Genomic DNA, 22,120 nt, shown 5'->3' on the forward strand with positions numbered 1-22,120 from the left:
ACAAGAACTATACTCTTGCGTCGTATAATTCAACAGAATATGTAATAAGTACCGTGAGAGAGAGATGAGTTGCTACAGGAAATTAAGAGAAGAAAGAAAAACTTCCTGCTGAGCCAATGATGACAAGCTTCAGATTCAGCTGTGCCTCTAACGAACAATAAAGTTTATACGTAAAGGCGTTTGAGGTGAATCCTATGGATTTTACAGGGAGGTTTTTTTTTTCCTTTCCACTTTTTATTTCTGGACCAGTTGTTAATTTCTTTTTAAATTTTTAAAAAATTTTTTAATTGAAGGATAATTGGTTTACAGAGTTTTGTTGTTTTCTGTCAAACCTCAACATGAATCAGCCAGAGGTATACATATATCCCTTCCCTTTTGAACTTCCACAAACCTCTCCCTTTTTTCTCTTTTGGTAAGTTACCAAGGTTAAATCTAGCCTATTTCTTAAAAAAAACTAACACACATATACGCACACATAGAAAACAACTCTGTCCTTGAGCCATACAACTCTCTCCCCTTTCACTGACAGACTTCTTTAAAGAAGTCTACACTCATCACTTCCAATTCGATTATCTCCTATTTAGTCCTCAGCCCTCTACCTCCTGACATCTGTATGTATGCATTACTTTACTAAAATGACTCTTGCTAAGATCACAAATTACCATAGGGCTGCTAAATCTAAAGAATAATTTTCAGTTTTTTTTTTTCCTTTTCAGAGTAGAGGAAGAAGAATTAGAACAAAAGGAAGGGTTTGAAAGAGGAAGAAAATAGGAATAAATCATAAAGCAAGGCCTTGGTGAGAGGAGAATAGAATCAGTAACATACAAGGTACTATACTAGCAATGAGGAGGCAGAGAAATGACATAGTATATGAAGAAAATAATGGAGATTCTAGTGGATGTCCTCAATCATTTCACTTAAGTGGTAAGTTATATCTACTAGGAGTTGGGGGTGTGGGGCTTCAACATTTAAGGAGAGAAAAGGTCTGAATGTATCAGTCATTAAGAAAGAATAAACATGTGAACACACTGTTGAGACTAGACAGAATCAACTGGAACAGGGCCACAGGAGTGTAGGCTTTGGTGCCAGATACATCTGGATTTAAATCCCAAATCTATATATATGAGCCAAGTGTTCTTGAGTGAGTCGCTAAAGCCTCAGTTTCACCATCCATAAAATGGGTACCAATACTTCCCTAGTATGTTGTGAGGATTGAAATGAGACAGCTTATCTAAAGTGCTAATGGTCTTATTTGAGACCTTTACCCAATAATCTTGAGGAACAGGGGGAAAAAAAAAAGGATGACTGAATTTTGGGAAGGTGGACATGGTTGAAGGCTAAGGGAGAAAGAATCTGGGGTTGTCTGAGAGGATGATGTTACAACCGCTTACCATGGAGCTCAAGAAAACAAATTAAATGAGGGTCTGCCACCCTAGAAGAACAGAGCTAAGGTAGAGACAGGAGGTCAAAATGAGGTCACAAAGCACACTCAGGAGTGACAGCTGTAGATGAGAGAGAGGTTGTGGTCAGAGACGGGAAGCTCTTATTTCAAGATCTTGGAGGCAGAATAGTTCCAAATAAGAATAAGGTCCAAGTATGGCTGAATCAAGGGTAACACAAATGTACACATTATTCTAAATCATGAAGATATTTTAAGTCCTATGAGACATCTCCAGAATTGCAACTTGATATTTTTTGAGAAAAACACTAAGAATTAAAAGAAAACTCAATCTCTAATGAATGAGGAAATTAGCATATACTGAGTGCTTTTTATGCGATAAATGTTTTAAAAATTGTGGTTAAAATATATACATATATAACATAAAACTGACCACTTAACCTGTTTTTAGCAACAGTCCAGTGGTATCAAGTACACTTACATTATTGCACAACCATCACCATCCATCTCCAGGACTTTTTCATTCTCCCACACTTTCTGCTACGTGGTTCCATATATTATTTGATCCTCACATAACTCACAACTTTACTTTTATAGATGAGGAAACTGAAGCTCGGAGGGGTAAAGTGATCCTTAAGGGGGTTCCCAAGATCACCACGTGTCTCAAGCAGTAAGATTTGACTTTAGGTCTTTGAAAGTCTAAGTTCTAACATGTTGCCTCTAACTAAAGCCAGAAAAAGCAACCCCCAAAGTTGTGATGAAACCATCTTTACATAACCCCTCCCATAGGAATTCAATATAGTTCATTATTTTCCTCTCTGTTGTTTCAGTTTTCTGACTTCATGTAAAGAAAACTATGTTGAACATTGTTTCTAGATGCTTTAAGAATGAACTTAATACTCTGATTTCCAATCTATAAAAGATAGAGAGGTACCTGACACTAAAATAAACTAAAATTGAGTTTGATGAGGTATTGAACAAAAGACTCCATATAAAACTTCAGTTTAGTTTTTCTTATGAGCTGTTTTAGAAACAAGGCACCAAGTCACATTACTTTCTTTTCTATCTGTTTTAGATGAAATTCAAAAGCTTTTTGTTAGAAATACCATTTTTCTTCAATCTAGGTACCTTCCATTCCCTTCATGTTGTCCTGAGACATTTAATCGAGATAATTTCAACTTTAAAAATAAGTAACCATGTTAAAGAATACTTTCAAGCTGGTTCTCCATAAACATTATTTTCACTAAATTATAAATCAGATGATTAACTGTAACTTTACCAAAGTAAGTCTAAAACTAGAAAAAGCACACCAAAAGACCTTGATGTGTGTTTGTATATATCACTTAGAATATTTGTATTATAAATAAACCAACAGAAGCAGCAGACTGCAATTCCCTCCTGTGGTGGGAATTTTTCAAATATGTTAAAAGCTGTTTCAGAAAGTTTTTAATCCGTCTACCAAGCAACAGAGGTGACTGTTCAGGAAGAGGTTATAGAAGTTGTTCTGCAGAGGTTTTTGGCTTCCGCACCTCTGAGATTATACTGTGTTTATTGCCAAGAAACATGTGTGAAAACCCCCTACGCTGGGCCACATGATGGCGCTTTCAGCTCTGTCAGCATTAACCATTTACCCCAATTTCATCTTTTAAATCAAACTTTGATTCTAAACGTTTGTCCTTCCTCCTTAGCTTTAACTCCTTATTTTTTAATTACAATTTTAGAAGATTCCCTCCTTCAAAGACTTGTCAGAGCCTCCAGTTAACCACAGGATCTATAAATGTAACTATATAGTACTACTACCTGAAGGAGCATGCTGTCTTAGGAACAAAACTGTATGTGGTCTGGTTCTGGCCACCAAGTGAATGAGAATTTTCTAACTCACAACACAAGAAGCCTCACACTGTGTCATACCCAGGCCATCTAGGTCACTGTTTTGTCTCTGGCAGGGCATCAGGCTTTTTGTGTAAAGCACTGCTGCTGTCCACGACATTAAAGACACACTCCAGATAGTTTTACCTTAATAAGGAAAACAAGGGAACACAAACCCTCTAAGACCCTTTCTGACTCCAAAGCCTCAATAGAAATATGGAGCTAGAATTCATGAATTTGTCTAAATTTTTCCTAAGCTGCTTTATACATTTTTACTAAGGAGGAAGTGAGTTTATTATGGCACAAAGTAATATTTGATAAATTTTAGGAGATAATATAGGCTTTAGTATTTTAGAATCTGGTGGACAGATTAATATTACTTTTCATAACAATGTAAGAAAAACCAAACAGTCAAATTTAACATTCTACTGACAAATGGTAAGATCATGGTGTCTCTGAACATGTAGATTTCAAGTTGTTTGAGACATACTGTAAAATATTCTTGGTTTTTATTCATAATACAAAAACTTTAATTCAGTCTTTTATCAGCGTTCTACAAGACTAAAGAATTCTAACTAAAGTCAGTAACTTTTATTCTAAACTCTTAAATGAGACAGACTTCCCTAAAAGGTAGTATAAATTTCCCTAGGCTTATGCTGATATTTTTAATTTTCATCATTTTTATAAATGAGACATTTCTTATCCAGAAAACTTTCAACTATAGCAGCAGTGACTGACTTAGAACTGTTAAAACATTAAAATGAAAGGGAACTAAGGTTAAATGCAAGTTTCTACTTTACAAATGAGGAAAATGAGATTCAGTGCTGATAAGACTTTCCTAGAGTAAAACAATACTAAAATCCTAAGCTGGATTCAACAAAACAGTGCTCTGCAGATCAGGACCAACCAGTTAAGGAGGTTGCTACCAGCATTTCAAAAAAAGCAACAGAGTAGAAAATAACAGAGGCTTTCCATGTAGTGAGGATAAACATTATTTCATAAAACTTTTTGTTCAGTTCTATGTATGTGTTGGATAAGGTAAAATGGTAAAAAATTCTGGAAATTGTTCATGAATACAGAGGACAAACAAGGGGTTGCCAGAAGGGAGACGGGTGTGTGTGTCGATGAAATAGGTGAAGGGGATTAAGAGGTACAAACCTCCAATTTTAAAAGAAATAAGCCACGGAGATGTAAAGTACAGCATAAGGAATATGGTCAATAATACTGTAATAACTTTGTATGGGAACAGATGGTTACTGGACTTATCATGGTAATCATTCCATAATGTATGTAATTATCAAATCACCACTAGTACACCTGAGACTAATATATAATACTGTATGTCAACCTTATTTCAATTAAAAAAAGATTTTGGAAGTTATTACAATAAAATATCTAATTCTTTGAGTAGATTTTCAAATTTATTATTTTTAAATTATAATGAAAATAGCAATTAATATTAATAAAATTATAACTTGCAATTATGGTGATACAGCCGTCTATGGGGTTGCACAGAGTCGGACACGACTGAAGCGACTTAGCAGCAGCAGCACCTTATTTATTACAACTCGTTCAAAACTAACAAAAATATCTCTGCATTAAATACTAAATGCTGGCATTTTTTTTTTAAAGCCATTTTTTGCCTTTAAAAGATATACTATGGGGTGTAACATTCATACCTATGTGAACAGACTTTAAAATACATTTCTGTAAAGTTATGTGAACAGACTTTCTTTAAAATACATTTCTGTAAAGCTTATACGTACAATATCTAGACAAGCTTTTTAAGAAAATATTGAATTCCAGAATTCTGATCATTAGCACACACAAAAATACCAAACATTTTTTATGAAAAAACAGTGACCTCTAGTGGATTAAATAAATTGACATAATGTTTGCCTCTAAGAATTCAGAAATTAAGGTAACACTGATGCATCCAGTTATGAAAAATACTGACATGGTATACGGACAACTACTATGCATAAATAAGGGCTATAGTTACACTATGTACAATGTGATAATTGTATATTTATAGATTGCTCACTGGTTACTTCCAATCAAGAAAGAATCCTAGCTTTGTTCAGAATCTATAACTAGCTTAAGAAATACACTTATTCTTTCTGATCGTGTGTGATAATGAAGTTGGATTAAATTATCTCTAAGGATCCTTTCAGTTCTTTCACTGTGATCCTTTAATTCATCTTGCATACCAATGCCAGACTAAATTCTATTCAAAAATGTTCAGTGGCTCCTCAGCTCTTGAGTACATCCTACTCCTGTAAGTTTATTTTCTCATCTCTGCTTAAAGTTTTTCATTATGCGGTGTTTTAACCTCACTAACTTACATTACAGGTGCCCATTACAATAAGTCAAATTTGTTTCACTCAAGTGTATTTGTTTTGCCATCCCAATGAGATTTAAACGTAACCACAGAGGTTGGCTTTCACACATGTGTGTGCACAAGCAGACGCATGCATCCTGCTGGGTAGTAAGAGTACACTGCCCTACCTACCTACCTACCTACCTACTTTTATTTTTTGGCCGCACTGTGCACCATGCAGGTTCTTAGCTCCCAGACCAGGGATGGAACCTGCACCCCCCTGCAATGGAAGCGCAGAGGGCTGGACAACCAGGAAAGTCCCTACACACTTTAAATGTAAATTAAGTTGGTAAGTTTCAAAAAACCAAGGGCATTTTTATCTTTCATTTTAGTGAGGTGGGGAAGGGTATATAAAGTAGAATTTCAAGAACCATAAATATAAATTGACAGAGCTTCATATTTTGGGAAAAAACTAGGCATTCTCAAGATAGGATGGTAAGATTTTGGGAAAAGGTTAGAGGAAGGAATGTTTTTAAATTAGTTAAAGGAAGTACCAATAACTATATTTGAAGAAAACAGACGACAGGAAAGGTGCTTTGATAAATGGTTTGAAGCAGATATGTGGATGGACTAAAGGAGAGCGCTAAGTTCAAGAAGTAGAAAAAAGATCTCTGGAAGCAAAGCTAAGAGCTCAAGCAAACATCAGTTTGAACACTGAGAAATGTAATATGTTGCTGTCATTAGAACTGAGGAGGCAATAGCAGCTCTCGTCAAAGAAATTTAGATTGGGTCATTTATTTTTCTGGAGTTGAGCTGTAGGAGTTGCTTGTATATTTTTGAGATTAGTTGTTTGTCAGTTGCTTCACTTGCTATTCTCCAAAGACATACAGATGGCTAACAAACACATGAAAAGATGCTCAACATCACTCATTATCAGAGAAATGCAAATCAAAACCACTATTAGGTACCATTTCACACCAGTCAGAATGGCTGCGATCCAAAAGTCTACAAGCAATAAATGCTGGAGAGGGTGTGGAGAAAAGGGAACCCTCTTACACTGTTGGTGGGAATGCAAACTAGTACAGCCACTATGGAGAACAGTGTGGAGATTCCTTAAAAAACTGGAAATAGAACTGCCTTATGATCCAGCAATCCCACTGCTGGGCATACACACTGAGGAAACCAGAAGGGAAAGAGACACGTGTACCCCAATGTTCATCGCAGCACTGTTTATAATAGCCAGGACATGGAAGCAACCTAGATGTCCATCAGCAGATGAATGGATAAGAAAACTGTGGTACATATACACAATGGAGTATTACTCAGCCATTAAAAAGAATACATTTGAATCAGTTCTAATGAGGTGGATGAAACTGGAGCCTATTATACAGAGTGAAGTAAGCCAAAAAGAAAAACACCAATACAGTATACTAACGCATATATATGGAATTTAGAAAGATGCTAACAATAACCCTGTGTACGAGACAGCAAAAGAGACACTGATGTATAGAACAGTCTTATGGACTCTGTTGCAGAGGGAGAGGGTGGGAAGATTTGGGAGAATGGCATTGAAACATGTATAATATCATGTATGAAACGAGTTGCGAGTCCAGGTTCGATGCATGATACTGGATGCTTGGGGCTGGTGCACTGGGACGACCCAGAGGGATGGGATGGGGAGGGAGGAGGGAGGAGGGTTCAGGATGGGGAACACATGTATACCTGTGGTGGATTCATTTTGATATTTGGCAAAACTAATACGATTTGTAAAGTTTAAAAATAAAGTAAAATTTAAAAAAAATTTAGAAAGAATTATTAAGAGAAAAAATGATAGTTAAAAAGGTGCTTATAACTTTCCAGAAACTTTGGACAATGCTACAATCTTTTATCTCCAAATAAGAAAGTCAGGCTGGTAGAGAAATGATGAGCAATTTAGTCTCCATAATGTTTAATTCAATTAACAAAGGCCACACTGTAGTATATTCAACATATTCTAAACCACACAGAACTGGCTCAGCAGGCAAAGGCGTCTGCAAACAAAGCTACTGTCACCAGTACAACTGATGCCAGGTGAACATACAGCAGTGCTGTTACTTGAGTATCCAGTAAGATTATTTAGCATGTATCTTATTTTACCTCAAATAACACTGCTTTGTGTTATAATATTCTCTATCAAACATGAATTACTTGAGACATTATCTCATTAATTTAAGCCTTTGTATAGATATATAACAATAATTTTTGTTTCCTCTTTAACATTATGGCAACTTTCCTTCAGTAATGAATTCTCTTTCAAATTCAGCAACTACTAAAATGTTATAAATGTTCAAACATTTCTCAAAAGGCAACAACCCATGAGTGTCTATAAACTTTTTTGCTAAAAATGACTCTTTAAATTGGCTTTTTTAAATTTATAAAATATTGTACTGACTTTTAATAAAGATTAAATAAATTAAATAATAAATTATTTAATAAATTAGAAAACAAAATTAGAAATAAGTAAATTATTAAACTAAATAAATTAGTTCTAATTAATTAAATTAGAACTTTTTAACCTTAGTACATAGTTAAGAACTATGTACAGAGGTTCATAACACTGTACAGGAGGCAGTGACCAAAACCATCCCAAAGAAAAAGAAATACAAGAAGGCAAAGTGGCTGTCTGAATGGCATTACACATAGCTGAGGAAAGAAGAGAAGCAAAAAGCAAAGGAGAAAGGGAAAGAAAGAACCAACTGAATGCAGAATTCTAGAGATAAGAAAGCCTTCTTAAATGAACAGTGCAAAGAAGTAGAGGGAAAAAAAATAGAATGGGAAAGACTAGAGATCTCTTCAAGAAAATTAGAGATACTAAGGGAACATTTCACCTAAGGATGGGCATGTAAAGGACAGAAATGGTAAGGACCTAACAGAAGCAGAAGAGATTAAGAAGAGGTGGCAAGAATGTACAGAATGACTACACAAAAAAGATCTTAACGACCCAAAAACCACAATGAAGTGGTCACTCACCTAGAGTCTGAAGTCAAGTGGGTCTTAGAAACCGTTACTACAAACAAGGCTAGTGGAGGTGATGGAATTCCAGCTGAGCTATTTTATACCCTAAAAGATGATGCTGTCAAAGTGCTACACTCAGTATGTCAGCAAATTTGGAAAACTCAGCAATGGGCACACTACTGGAAAAGGTCAGTTTTCACTCCAATCCCAAAAAAGGGTAATGCCAAAGAATGTTCAAAATACCATACAATTTTGCTCATTTTGCATGCTAACACAGTTATGCTCAAAATCCTTCAAGCTAGGCTTCAGCAGTGGTGAACTGAGAACTTTCAGATGTACATGCTGTGTTTAAAAAAGGCAGAGGAACCAGAAATCAAATTACCAAGATCCTTTGGATGACAGAGAAAGCAAGGCAATTCCAGAAAAACATCTACTTCTGATTCACTGACTATGCTAAAGCCTTTGACTGTATGGATCACAACAAATTGGAAAATTCTTTCAGAGATGGAAATACCAAACCACCTTACTTTAGAAACCTGTATGTGGGTCAAGAAGCAATGGTTAGAACCTTACATGGAACAACTGACTGGTTCCAAACTGGGAAAGGGGTACGACTAGTCTGTATATTCTCACTCTGCTTAATTTAGTTTATATGCAGAGTACATCATGCAAAATGCCAGGATGGATGAATCACAAGCTGGAATCAAGACTGACAGGAGATATATCAACAACCTCAGATATAGAGATGACACGACTCTAATGGTAAAAAGTGTAGAGGAACTAAAAAGCCTCTTGATGGGGATGAAACTGGAGAGTGAAAAAGCTGGCTGAAAACTCAGCGTTCAAAAAACAAAGATGATGGCATCCAGTCCCATCACTTCAAGGCAAATAGATGGGAAAAAAGTGGAAGCACTGGCAGATTTTATTTTCTTGAGCTCCAAAATCACTGCAGATGGTGACTGCAGCCGTGAAATTAAAAGACGCTCGCTCCTTGGAAGAAAAGCTATGACCAACCTAGACAGCATATTAAAGAGCAGAGACACCACTTTGCCAACAAAGGTCTGTCTAGTCAAAGCTATTGTTTTTCCCGTAGTCATGTACAGATGTGAGAGCTGGACCATAAAGAAGGCTGAGTACCAAAGAACTGGACTTTCGAACTGTGGTGCTGAAGAAGACTCAAGAGTCCCTTGGAGTGCAAAGGAGATTAAACCGGTCAATCCTAAAGGAAATCAACCCTGAAAATTCATTGGAAAGACTGATGCTGAAGCTTCAATACTTTGGCCACCTGATTTGAAGAGCCAACTTGTTGTAAAAGACCCTGATGCTGCGAAAGACTGAAGGCAAAAGGAAAAGAGAGTGGCAGAAGACGAGATGGTTGGAGAGCATCACCCACTCAATGGGCATTGAGCAAACTCTGGAAAAGAGTGAAGGACAGGGAAGCAGTCCATGGCACTGCAGAGAGTCGGACGTGACTTAGTAACAGAACAGCAAGATACAGTTCTCTAGGTGGTACGAGTGGTAAAGAACACTTCTACCAATGCAGCAGACAGAGACATGGGTTTGATCCCTGGGTTGGGGAGATCCCCTGGAGGAGGGCATGGCAACCCACTCTAAAATTCTTGCCTGGAAAATCCCATGGATGGAGGAGCCTGTTAGGCTACAATCATGGGGTTACAATGAGTTAGACACAACTGAAGCGACTTAGCACATGGCATGCACATACAGCTTCCTAACAAAGTAAGTTCAGTTGGATCTAAGATCCTGTACCTTCTGGAAAAATTTAAAATTCTCATCCCAGGATTATTATATTATTAGGATTAATAGAAATAACCATCAGAGCAGGAAGCAAAGTTCATTTTGTTCTTAAAGCTAAAACAGAAAACAAGTAACATCTGTATGTACTTTCTGATTTTAAGTGTAAAATCCTTAAAAGTTCTGCTTGAAATATAACCATTTCCCCACAATGAAAATGTATATAATAAATGCATTCCAAAGAAAACTAACCTACTCTTTACATATCTCAAAAACTATAAAGAAATATATGAACAAATATATACATAATGATTTAAATTACCTTTCTTCCTCGCGAATCCACACTGGACTTTTAGGAATTTGTGCTTCAAAAAACTTAGATGCTTTATAACAAAAATTGCTGCAAAAACACTGAAAAGAACATTTTAAAACCAGCAACTTATTGTTCTTATTTGAAATACAATTTATGTACAGAAGAGAATATAAAACATAAATATGTAGTTCACAGAAAAAAAAAATCCAAGAATTGACCACTCAAGTTAAGAAATAAGATTTAGTACCTTTGAAGGCTTTTCTGTGTTCCTCCCCAATCGCATCGCTTTCCACATTCCCCAGTTATAACCACTATCATAAATTCTATTACTCATTCCTTTGCTTTCTTTCAGTCTTGCTACTGACATTTGGTTTTGCCTATTTTTAAACTTTGTCTAAATGGAATAATATTATGTATTCTTGTATTCTGTTCCACATCATGTTTTCCAGAGTCATTTATGTAGCCATAGCGTATGCATTTACACTGTGTATTACATTCCATTGCCTAAGTATTACTACCTTTTAGTTACCGTTTAAGAACAATGAGTTGCTATTTTTTGTTATCATTACCATGTTACATGAACCTTTTTTAATTACAATTTTTACATTAAAAAAATTGTGGGATGATACACAAAATTCATCATCTTACACATTTTTAAGTGTTCAGGTCAGTGGCTTTAAGTACCTCTTACTATTTTGCAACTATCACCATCATCCATCTCCAGAAATCTTTTCATCTTACAAAACTGAGACTTCACACCGATTAAACTGTAACTCCCCATTTCCACCTCCTGTGACAAAAACCATTCTACTTTCTGTCTCCATAAATTTGACTACTCTCAATTATGTTACATAAGTAGAATCATAGACTATTTTTCCTTTTGTACTGGCTTATCTCACTTAGAACAATGTCTTCATTCAGTTGTAGCTGTGTCAGAATTTCTTTCCTTCTGAAGGCTAAATAACATTCTATTTTATGTACTGAATATGCACCATATTTTGTTTATCCTACTAGGAACATTCATGGGCTTCCCTGGTAGTTCTGATGGTAAAGAATCTGCCTGTAATACAGGAGACCCAGGTTCCATCCCTGGGTCAGGAGGATCCCCTGGAGGATGAATGGCAACCTTCCCCCATATTCTTGCCTGGAAAACCCCATGGACAGAGGAGCCTGGCAGGTTACAGTCCACGGGGACACAAAAGAGTCATACACATCTGAGCAACCAAGCAGCAGGCTACAGTCCGCGAGGTCGCAAAAGAGTCGGACACGTCTGAGCAACTAAGCACAAGGAACATTGATACACATATGTACTTGTGTACACAGGTTAAATAAGAAAGAGTTTATACCAAAGAACAGAATGGTCTCAAAGAATGTGTAAATTTGACTTTAACAAATTTGGTTTTGCCAAACAGTTTCTGAGAAAGGTTGTATCAATATTTATTTGACCAGAAGTATGAATCTGTGGTCAGTTATGTGTGAGAAATGTAACTCCTGATTTGTAGCTTATCTTTTCACTCTTGCTTTAGAACTTCTAATGAGCAATGTTGTCTATTTTAATGTAGAAAAATTTATCAGCTTTTCCTCTATGGTCTATAATTTTCTATCTTATTTAATAAACTCTCTCCAAGTTCTAAAAACATATTTTTTTACATTTAGGTTCTTAATCTACCTAAAATTGATCTTTGTATACACACTCTAATAGCTATCATTTTTTCTGTATGGATAATTGGGCTTATATAATTTATTAAAAAACCCATCCTTTCTCCACTGATCTAAAATACTCCTGATGTCTTATGTTCAGTGTCCACATAAGTAGTAGAAGTCTGTTTCTGGCTCTCTATTCTGTTCTATGATTCACTCACCTGAATTCATGCCAATATGCAATTTTTAAATGTTCACACACTAACTAAAGTGTAAGCAAAGAAATTTTTGAATGCTATAAATATTTATAAACGAAAAACTTTTAACATAGTCATTTTCTAAAAGGCAAGATTTTAAACAGATATTTTTAGAATTCCATTTAATATAATATTAAATATTAACTCCCACAGTGATGATAATCTTTAAACTTACCTTTCTTTCAGTAATATCATAGACTTTATTAGTTTTGGTAGAAATTTTGTATTTCTGTTTTGGTACCTAAAGAAAAGAAAGTATAGTGTATGATAGAATTCAAGTAATAAACATGAACTTTATGGTTAACATTAAGTCATCTACATATTGTATCTTTGGCTAACCCACATCATTAGTTCATGACCTCGGTTTTATTTATTGTTCTTTTTACATGGTATTTTGGTAAATACCAAAGTTAAAAGTCTACATGTTCAAGAAAAAAGTTACTTACAATTCCTAGCTTGTTCTGACATAAAGGATAGCCACAGAGTTTGATAATAGAACGCTCATCCACAACATCACTATAGTGAGCAGGTGTGATGAACTTCCCCTGCAACGAAATGAGAGGGGCACTTACTTGACCAGATTATTCAAAAAGTTTATTTATCAGCTCTTTAGGCCTCATTGATCTTATATGAAAACACAGGGATCGTAAAAGTACCAATCTTATAGGTTTGATGTACCTATCTCATAGATTTGATAGAATCAGAGGAGAAAATAAAGGAAAAGCACTTAGAAAAGTGCTTCTAGACACATTCTAAGTACTTAGGAAATGTAAGTTATTATTTAAAAAACACAAACCCATAAAACCCCCAAAATTTCTGCCATAGTAAACTATACATCTTTGTAGATTATACAATTCATGAAATAATTCTGAGGCAAGAGGAAGAGGTGATGCTATTCTGATTACTATATCAAAGGAAAATATTAATAGTATATTTTTTATTTTTAAAAGTGTTACTCAAAAATAAAAATAAAATTATATACAATTTTACCTATTTCTGAAAGCACAGTCTTATAAACAAAGTATATTAAAGGTGTCATTGTGACTCCTGAACAAATTTTTGTGCAAAATCTTCCATCTTCTGAAAAAACACAACAGTGAGGTGACAGTTATAAGCTAACACCAAATATTTTTCTTTGACATTTTCTTGTTCAAATAATCTCAGATCTACCACCCAGAATGATGGGTTGGCTATGTCAGTAGGCTAGAGGGGAATGTTTAAAGCCAAGAGATAGAGTGATGAAGAAAGTCTCAGAAGAGGAGGAAGAAGATGAAGTTGAGCAAATAGGTGGAAGGATGGGTCAAGGCAAAGAAGAATGTCCCCTCTTCTGATGAGGAGGAGTAAAGGCGAGGCTAAGTAAGCTAAGTGACAGGGTGAGCAAGGGAGTGCAGTAGAGAAAAAAATCCAGGTGTCTGCTGTGTTCTCCATGAGTTAGGCAACAGCTTAGTGGAATGGAGTATGGAATTGGGGAAAGCAGTAATGATGGGAAGAGTGGCAGTGGGTGGTTAGAAAGGGTGCTAATTACAGATATAAATGAAATATATATATATTATATAAAAAATAAACAAGGCCCTGCTGTATAGCACAGAGAACCACAGCAGAGTCAGAGATGATTGAGTGACTAAGCATGCATGTGCACACACACACAAGTGTAATGGAACACTTGGCTGTATACCAGAAACTAACATCACATTGTATACTAACGGAACTTCAATAAAAAAACAACAAACAAACAAACCTCAGTTCTTGAGACAAAGCAGCATTTCTGGTTTGTCTTTAGAGTCATCGAGTATGGAGATTCTGATGCAGTTACCTGCATCAATTTAAATATTGTCATATTTATATTTCTCTTGTTTAGGAAAATCTCTGAGCCACACCAAGAATTATTTCTATAATAAAAACTCTAGCTTTAATTTTCCATTTCTTTTTTCTCATAAGGATTATGAGGATATAACACACATTTCAAGTTTTTAATGCAATAAAGCCATTAATGAGAACAAAAAAATTTTTAATGCAAATGATAATTCTCATTATGTGTTGATTAAACCCTAGGGGGTCTATATCTCATGTTTTTAAAATATCAAAATGAATGAAGTTACATTAACAGAAATAATGATTTTCTATTACTAAAACAGGACAACATACAGCCTATGAAAAAAGGACATGGCAATCAGCAGTGCAAAGCAATGAAAATCAAGTGAGATTAGCAGACTGGTTAAAAGAACTACTATTAAGGGATAAAACGTGCATGTTACCTCTCTCAAGTACACTTTAAAGTCATTATAAAACAAAGAATGCATAATAGTAATAGTTGGTTATCTTTAAATGCACAAATTATATAGCGTGTGACTGACAACAAATTCAAAGATTTTAATAATGCAAGGAAGTTTCATGTTATACCGATTTAAAGACTTTATACTATAGAAGTGTTAGTCTCTCAGTCATGTCTGATTCTTTGCAACCCCATGAACTACAGCCCAATAGGCTCTTCTGTCCATGGGATTATCCAGGAAAATATACTGGAGTGGGTAGTCATTTCCTTCTTCAGGGGATCTTCCCTACCCAGGGATCAAACTGAGGTCTTCTGCATTGTCGACAGTTTCTTCACCATCTGAGCCACCAGGGAAGCTGGTGGCAAACCACTTCAGCGTTCTTGCCTTGAGAACCCCATGAACAGTATGAAAAGGCAAAAAGGTATGACACTGAAAGATGAGCCCCTAAGGTCAGTAGGTGTCCAATATATTACTGGAGAAACAGTTCCAGAAAGAATGAAGAGAGTGGACTGAGGTGGAAATGTCTCCTAGTTGTGGATGTGTCTGGTGGTCTATAGTCTGATGCTGTACAGAACAATAATGCATAAGAACCTGGAATGTTAGGTCCATGAATCAAGGCAAATTAGATGTGGTCAACCAGGAGATGGCAAGAGTGAACACTGACATCTTAGGAATCATGGACAGGTGATGATGGACAGGAATGGGTGAATTTAATTAAGATGACCATTATGTCTACTATGGTGGGCAAGAATCCCTTAGAAGAAATGGAGTAGCCCTCACAGTCAACAAGAGAGTCTGAAATGTAGTACTTGGGTGCAATCTCAAAAATGAGAGAATGATCTCGGTTTGTTTCCAAGACAAATCATTCAACAACACAGTAATCCAAGTCTATGCCCCAACCACTGACACTGAAGTTGAATGTTCTATAAAGACCTACAAGACATTCTAAAACTAACACCAAAAAACTATGTCCTTTTCATCATAGGGGATTCAAATGCAAAAGCAGGAAGTCAAGAGATACCTGAAATATCTAGCAAATTTGGCCCTAGAGTACAAACTGAAGCAGGGCAAAAGCTCACAGAGTTTTGTCCAGAGAACACACTGGTCATAGCAAATATCCTCTTCCAAAACACAAGAGATGGCTCTACATGTGGACATCACCAGATACTCAATACTGAAATCAGAATGATGATATTCTTTGCTGCCAAAGATGGAGAAGCTCTATACAGTCAGCAAAAACAAGACCGGGAGCTGACTGTGGCTCAGATCATGAACTCCTTATTACAAAATTCAGACTTAAACTGAAGAAAGCAAGGAAAACCACTTGGCCATTCAGGTATGACCTAAATCAAATCCCTTATGATTATACAGTGGAAGTGACAAATAGATTCAATGGATTAGATCTGATAAGGGTATCTGAAGAACTATGGACAGAGGTTTGTAACACTGTCCAGAAGACAGTGACCAAAACCCTCCTAAAGAAAAAGAAATGCCAAGAAGGCAAAGCAGTTGTCTTAGGAGGCCTCACAAACAGCTGAGAAAAGAAGTGAAGCAAAAGGCAAAGGAGAAAGGGAAAGACACACCCAACTGAAGGCAGAGTTCCAGAGAACAGCAAATAAGAAAGCTTTCTTAAATGAACAATGCAAAGAATTAGAGGAAAATGGGAATGGGAAAGATTAGAGATCTCTTCAGGAAAACTGGAGATACCAAGGGAACACTTCATGCAAAGATGAGCACAATAAAGGAGAGACACAGCAAAGACCTAACAGAAATGGAAAAGGTTAAAAAGAGGTGGCAAGAATACACAGAACTGTATAAAAAAAGGTCTTAATGATCCAGATAATCACGATGGTGTGGTCACTCACCTAGAGCCTGACATCCTAGAGTGTGAAGTGAAGTGGGCCTTAGGAAGCATTACTACAAACAAATCAAGTGGAAGTGATGGAATTCCAGCTATTTCAAATCCTAAAAGATGATGCTGTTAAAGTGCTGCACTCAATATGTCAGCAAATTTGGAAAATTCAGCAGTGGCCACAGGACTGGAAAAAGTCAATTTTCATTCCAATCCCATAGAAGGGCAATGCCAAAGAATATTCAAACTAACATACAATTGTGCTTATTTCACATCCTTGCAAGGTAATACTCAAAATCCTTCAAACCAGGCTTCAACAGTACATGAAATGATAATTTCCAGATGTAAAAGCTGGGTTTAGAAAAGGCAGAGGAACAAAGATCAAACTGCCAACATACACTGGATCACAGAAAAGGCAAGAGAATTCCAGAAAAACATCTACTTCTGCTGCATTGACTACAATAAAGCTTTTGACTGTGTGGATCACAACAAACTGTGGAAAATTCTTCAAGAGATTCTCCCAAGAGATGGGAATATCAGACCACCTTACCTGCCTCCTGAGAAACATGTGTATGCAGGTCAAGAAGCAGTAGTTGGAACCAAACACGGAACCAATGGACTGGCTCAAACCTGGGAAAGGAGTTATGTTCAGGCAGTATATTGTCACTCTGCTTAATTAACATATGCAGAACACATCATGCAAAATGCCGGGCTGGACGAATCACAAGTTGGAAGCAACACTGCTGGGAGAAATGTCAATAATCTCAGATATGCAGATGATACCACCCTAATGCCAGAAAGCAAAGAGGAACTAAAGAACCGCTTGATGAGGGTGAGGGAGGAGAGTGAAAAAGCTGGTTTAAAACTCAACATTCAAAAAACTAAGATAATGGCATCTGGTCCCATCACTTCATGGCAAACAGATAGGGAAAACATGGCAACAGTGGCAGATTTTATCTTCTTGGGTTCTAGAATCACTGAAGATGGTGACTGCAGCCATGAAATTCAGATGCTTGCTCCTTGGAAGAAAAGCTATGACAAACCTAGACAGCATTATTAAAAAGCAGAGACACCACAATGCCAACAAAGGTCCATATATAGTCAAAGCTATGGTTTTTCCAGTAGTCATGTATGGATGTGAGAGTTGGACCATAAAGAAAGTTGAGTGCCATATAACTGATGCTTCCGAATTCTGGTGCTGGAGAAGACTCCGAGGGTCCCTTGGACTGCAAGGAGATGAACCAGTCAATCCTAAAGGAAATCAACCCTGAGTATTCACTGGAAGGACTGATGCTAAAGCTCTAATACTTTGTCCACCTGAAGTGAAGGGCCGATTCATTATAAGAGACCCTGACACTATGAAAGATGGAAGGCAAAACAAAAAGAGGAGGGCAGAGGATGAGTTGGTTAGACAGTATCATCGACTCAATGGACATGAGTTTGAGCAAACTCCAGGAGATAGTGAAGGATAGGGGAGCCTGGAGTGCTGTAGAACATGGGGTCGCAAAGACTCCAACATGACTGACTTAGCCACTGAACAAAACAACAACATAATATAGAAGTAATAATTTATCAATACATACACACTCCCTTAGGAATTCTTCTGAAATATTCTCTTCTAAAAGCTGTTCCACAATATGTAAAGCTTTTCTCTCAAACTCAATCTTCTTTCTCACAGCTGCTTCTAGTTCTGCTTTCCTAAAATTAAAAAAAAATGGTATTTAAGTTATTCTACTTAAGTTTTAACATAGCCAATTTTCTACATTTTAAAATTAAACACTAACAATGTACTATTTTGCTATTAAGGTTAAATGTATATTTTTAAATGCTGTTCCTTTTGATCCAGTATTTTTCAAAAGGGAAACAAGGTACTTGTTATTGACGTCTGTCATAACAGGATTATTTGACTTCCAGGGCTCAGAGAACAAGGAAGAATTTAGAGTATCCTACAGAAAAGAAAATGGGAGGAAATCTTTTTTTGCCAGTTAAGTCTCTATCATTATTGAAATGATAATTTATCATTCTCTATCATTTCTCTGAGCTTTTACCTAAAAATGGAGGCTTTTCCCTTGAAATCATTAGAAATCAGAAGGGAATGGAGAAGAAAAATATGATTTTGGTTGTTCTCTAAATACAAATTCTTTGTGCTAATTCTCAAATGTTAACTAAATGGCCAGCCTGGTTTAACAGGACAGTCATATTCACAAAGAAGTATTTACTTAATTTTGTTGTAAAGTCTTACTAAATAACTATACTGGTATGACTATACGGTTCAGGAAAACAACAATCTAGGAGGCACCAGTGAAGATCTGTCAGCCTCTGTGGGCCCCACACATATAAAAGCAGAGGCTATCTGATCAAAAAATGGTCCTAACACAGTGTCCTCAATTCCAGCTGCAGTTTAGGGATCATCTGATGAGACCTTTTTTAAAAAAGATACCATGCTCAGGTCCCATTGCAGGCTAACTAAATAAGAATCTTTGAGGATGGGCTCTAATTAATGGTGTTTTCTTAAAAGTGCTCCAGATAAACCTAGCGTATAACAGGGTTGAGAACCAGTACCATGGGAACAAAGATACCAACTATCTTGGTGACTTGTTTGCTACACTAGTTTCTACTGGCCCACCAGAACAACTCTGCTGCCATCCTGGACCTTGACTGCTCTCATATCTGGACCTAGAATGTACTCGTCCTGAATATTCATTGCAAGGACTGATGCTGAAGCTCCAATACTTTGGCCACAGGATGTGAAGAATGGACTCATTGGAAAAGACCCTGATGCTGGGAAAGATTGAAGGCAGGAGGAGAAGGGGACATCAGAGGATGAGATGGTTGGATGGCATCATCGACTCAATGGACATGAGTTTGAGCAAGCTCTGGGAGTTGGTGATGGACAGGGAAGCCTAGCATGCTGCAGTCCATGGGGTTTCAAAGAGTCAGACACGATTCAGTGACTGAACTGAACTGAGAATATATTCACCTTTTCTCCCTACCTTTATTGACTGCCAAGACTTTAGCATCTAATTTCTTGCCTGGAGCAATATGTTTTACAAAAACAATTTGGAGAATTGACAGAAGACTGCCAGCTAGGGACAAATAAGGACATTAAAACAAGAATGTCCCACTGTTCACACTGTTCACTAAACCCAGGGTAGGCAAGGCGCTAGCAGGGAACCTGGAAGAAAACTCAAGGAGTCATAGTAAGTGAAGACACATTTATTCTCTCCTGACTGCAACAGCTGTAGCAGCAGATACACTGTATTCTCTCCTCTCATGACTAATCCAGTGGACACAGCCCTAACGCAGCCAAAAAGCTCTTTAGGTGGAGCTCATATGTTTACAGAACAAAAGTGGCCCGTGGCCAAGTGGGTACATCATGACATGCATGCGCGGAGCTCTAAGTTATCTCAGCTGTTACATGACCATGTATTTACAAAACCTGGGGTCAGAGCGAGATGCCCTGGGGCAAGAGAGCCTGACCACCACCACTTTGGTTAATCTGCTCTTTCCCTACAAAGAAGAAACTTGTAATTAACACCTGTTCTCCCACCATCTCATAAAGACCAATCTTACATCAAAAATGTAAAAATGACATGGACACAGATTAAATATTCTTTGTACTGAAAAAAGTTTTCTGTGTAGTGCCAAAGTTCTTTGTACTGAATATACTTAGCTTTATGAAAAACATTATTTTCCTCATTTTGCTACTTAGCAATAAAAGCTATGTCATTTACTAAGATCAGACTAGAATGTGCATTAGGAGTTGCTGACTTAAGGAATTACCTCAACCTGCAGGAACAGCAGACTCCTCTGAACTGATGAATATCTACAGCTGTTTCCCATGGACAGCCCTGTCTCAGAGCTCCCTTCTATCCCTCATGACGACACATGGTGTGGTCTACAGCAGTGGTTCTCAAACTTCTGGGCATCAGTGGTCCTTTATAATCTTAGTTTTTGCTTATGCAGATTGTATTTGTTGATAGTTACCATACTGGGATTAAAGGTGAGAAAAATTTCAAGCACTCATGAACTCATTTAATAGTAATATATCCATTATACATTAACATATTTTTAAATGAAAACTTCAATGTGAGTTACAGAATTGTTTTATATTTTCACAAAGCTCTTTATAATTTCTGGCTTAATACTATTCAGCTGGATTGAACGTAGAAGTATTTTTCAGTAGGAATAAATTCATGAAGGATCACTTCTCTCAACACCTAAGCGGTTACCCTCAAGGATCATCCTGGGTGATGATCATCACCTGCAAGCAAATTTCAAGCAAATCATCCTAGGTGATGCTTGAAATACATTTCAGCTTATCTATATTCTTCACGTAGTACTTAGAATAAAAGATAATCTCCTTAGGCATGTAGTCAGATCCACACTGAAGAGACCTGCATATTATCATTATTAACTAAACTTTACTGTTGTATTATTTTCTAAAGCCAAGTATAGTCATTCTGCTCCATAGGAAAACAGATCTCAAATTCATCTGATTTCTCTACTCCCAAATGATCATTTTCCCTAACACCTTAACACTTTTGAAACTTAAATTCTATTACTTTATCACTTGAAGTTTTGTTTGCACTTAGAAAACCTGAATTTCTCACCCTAGCCTACTGGTATTGTTTGAATGCAACCCTGCCTCTAACTTATTCCTACACTCCTTTCTTCCTTTGCTCAGAATGCTTCACACGACCTTGGGTATCTCTCCTTTCTTTAAATGATCAAGCTTTTTCTTGTCACATATATTGGTGCTTCTAGCTGGAGGTCTCTCCTCACTACTCTGTCTGGTAAATGCCTACCTAGCCTTCCAATCAGTTTGGTTTTTTTTAATTTAAATTTACATATTTTAATTAGAGGCTAATTACTTTACAATATTTCCAGTCAGTTTAATTATTACTTTTTCAGAGAAGTTTTTCTCTGAACACATACCACCCTTCCTGCCAACCTCTTCTGTTTTTAGTTCCATCACAGTGTTTTCATTTGCAATTATGTATTTCTTTGTGATAATTTAATTGGTATTTCTCTGTTCTACTAGATAGGAACTGTGTCTGTACTGTTCAAAATCATATCCTCAGGGTCTCTGAAACTGAAAAACTCCCCAAAGAGAACACAGGCAGAACAGCCTTTGACATAAATCTTAGCAATTTTTAAAAATCTGTCTTCGAAGGTGAAGGGAATGAGCAAATATAAACAAACAGGAAGGACCTAATTATACTTAAAAACTTTTGCAAACAAAAGGAAACCATCAACAAAATGAAGACAATCTACTGATGGGGAGAAAATATTTGCAAATGATATGACCAATTAGAGGTTAATATCCAAAATATATAAACAGTTCACACAACTCAATATCAAAAAAAAATCCAATTAAAACCTGGGTAGAAGAAACAGGACACTTTCCCAAGGATGTATAGATGGCCAACAGGCACATCAAAAAATGC

The 22,120-nt window shown here is 36.6% G+C and overlaps 1 protein-coding gene across 12 annotated transcripts in view; it reads right to left on the reverse strand.

Moving 5' to 3' along the window:
* Positions 1 to 22,120, reverse strand: part of RPAP2 (RNA polymerase II associated protein 2) — a 130,756-nt gene that overhangs the window by 106,298 nt on the left and 2,338 nt on the right. For 11 of the 12 annotated variants that reach the window (XR_011463672.1, XR_011463673.1, XR_011463674.1 and 8 more), the window contains exons 3-6: positions 18,254 to 18,368; positions 12,992 to 13,090; positions 12,721 to 12,786; positions 10,657 to 10,745 (exon numbers count right to left, since the gene is read on the reverse strand). Coding sequence is in view for 9 of the 12 variants with exons in the window: in XM_070367683.1 (XP_070223784.1) it covers positions 10,657 to 10,745; positions 12,721 to 12,786; positions 12,992 to 13,090; positions 18,254 to 18,368 (369 nt within the window). In the remaining 3 variants the exon portion in view is untranslated. Of the gene's footprint in view, positions 1 to 10,656; positions 10,746 to 12,720; positions 12,787 to 12,991; positions 13,091 to 17,220; positions 17,254 to 18,253; positions 18,369 to 22,120 lie in introns of those variants that run through there. The other variant, XM_070367690.1, reaches the window with a different exon arrangement.

Source organism: Bos mutus, chromosome 3 (genome assembly GCF_027580195.1).
Source record: "Bos mutus isolate GX-2022 chromosome 3, NWIPB_WYAK_1.1, whole genome shotgun sequence".
Classification (NCBI taxonomy): Eukaryota; Metazoa; Chordata; class Mammalia; order Artiodactyla; family Bovidae; genus Bos; species Bos mutus.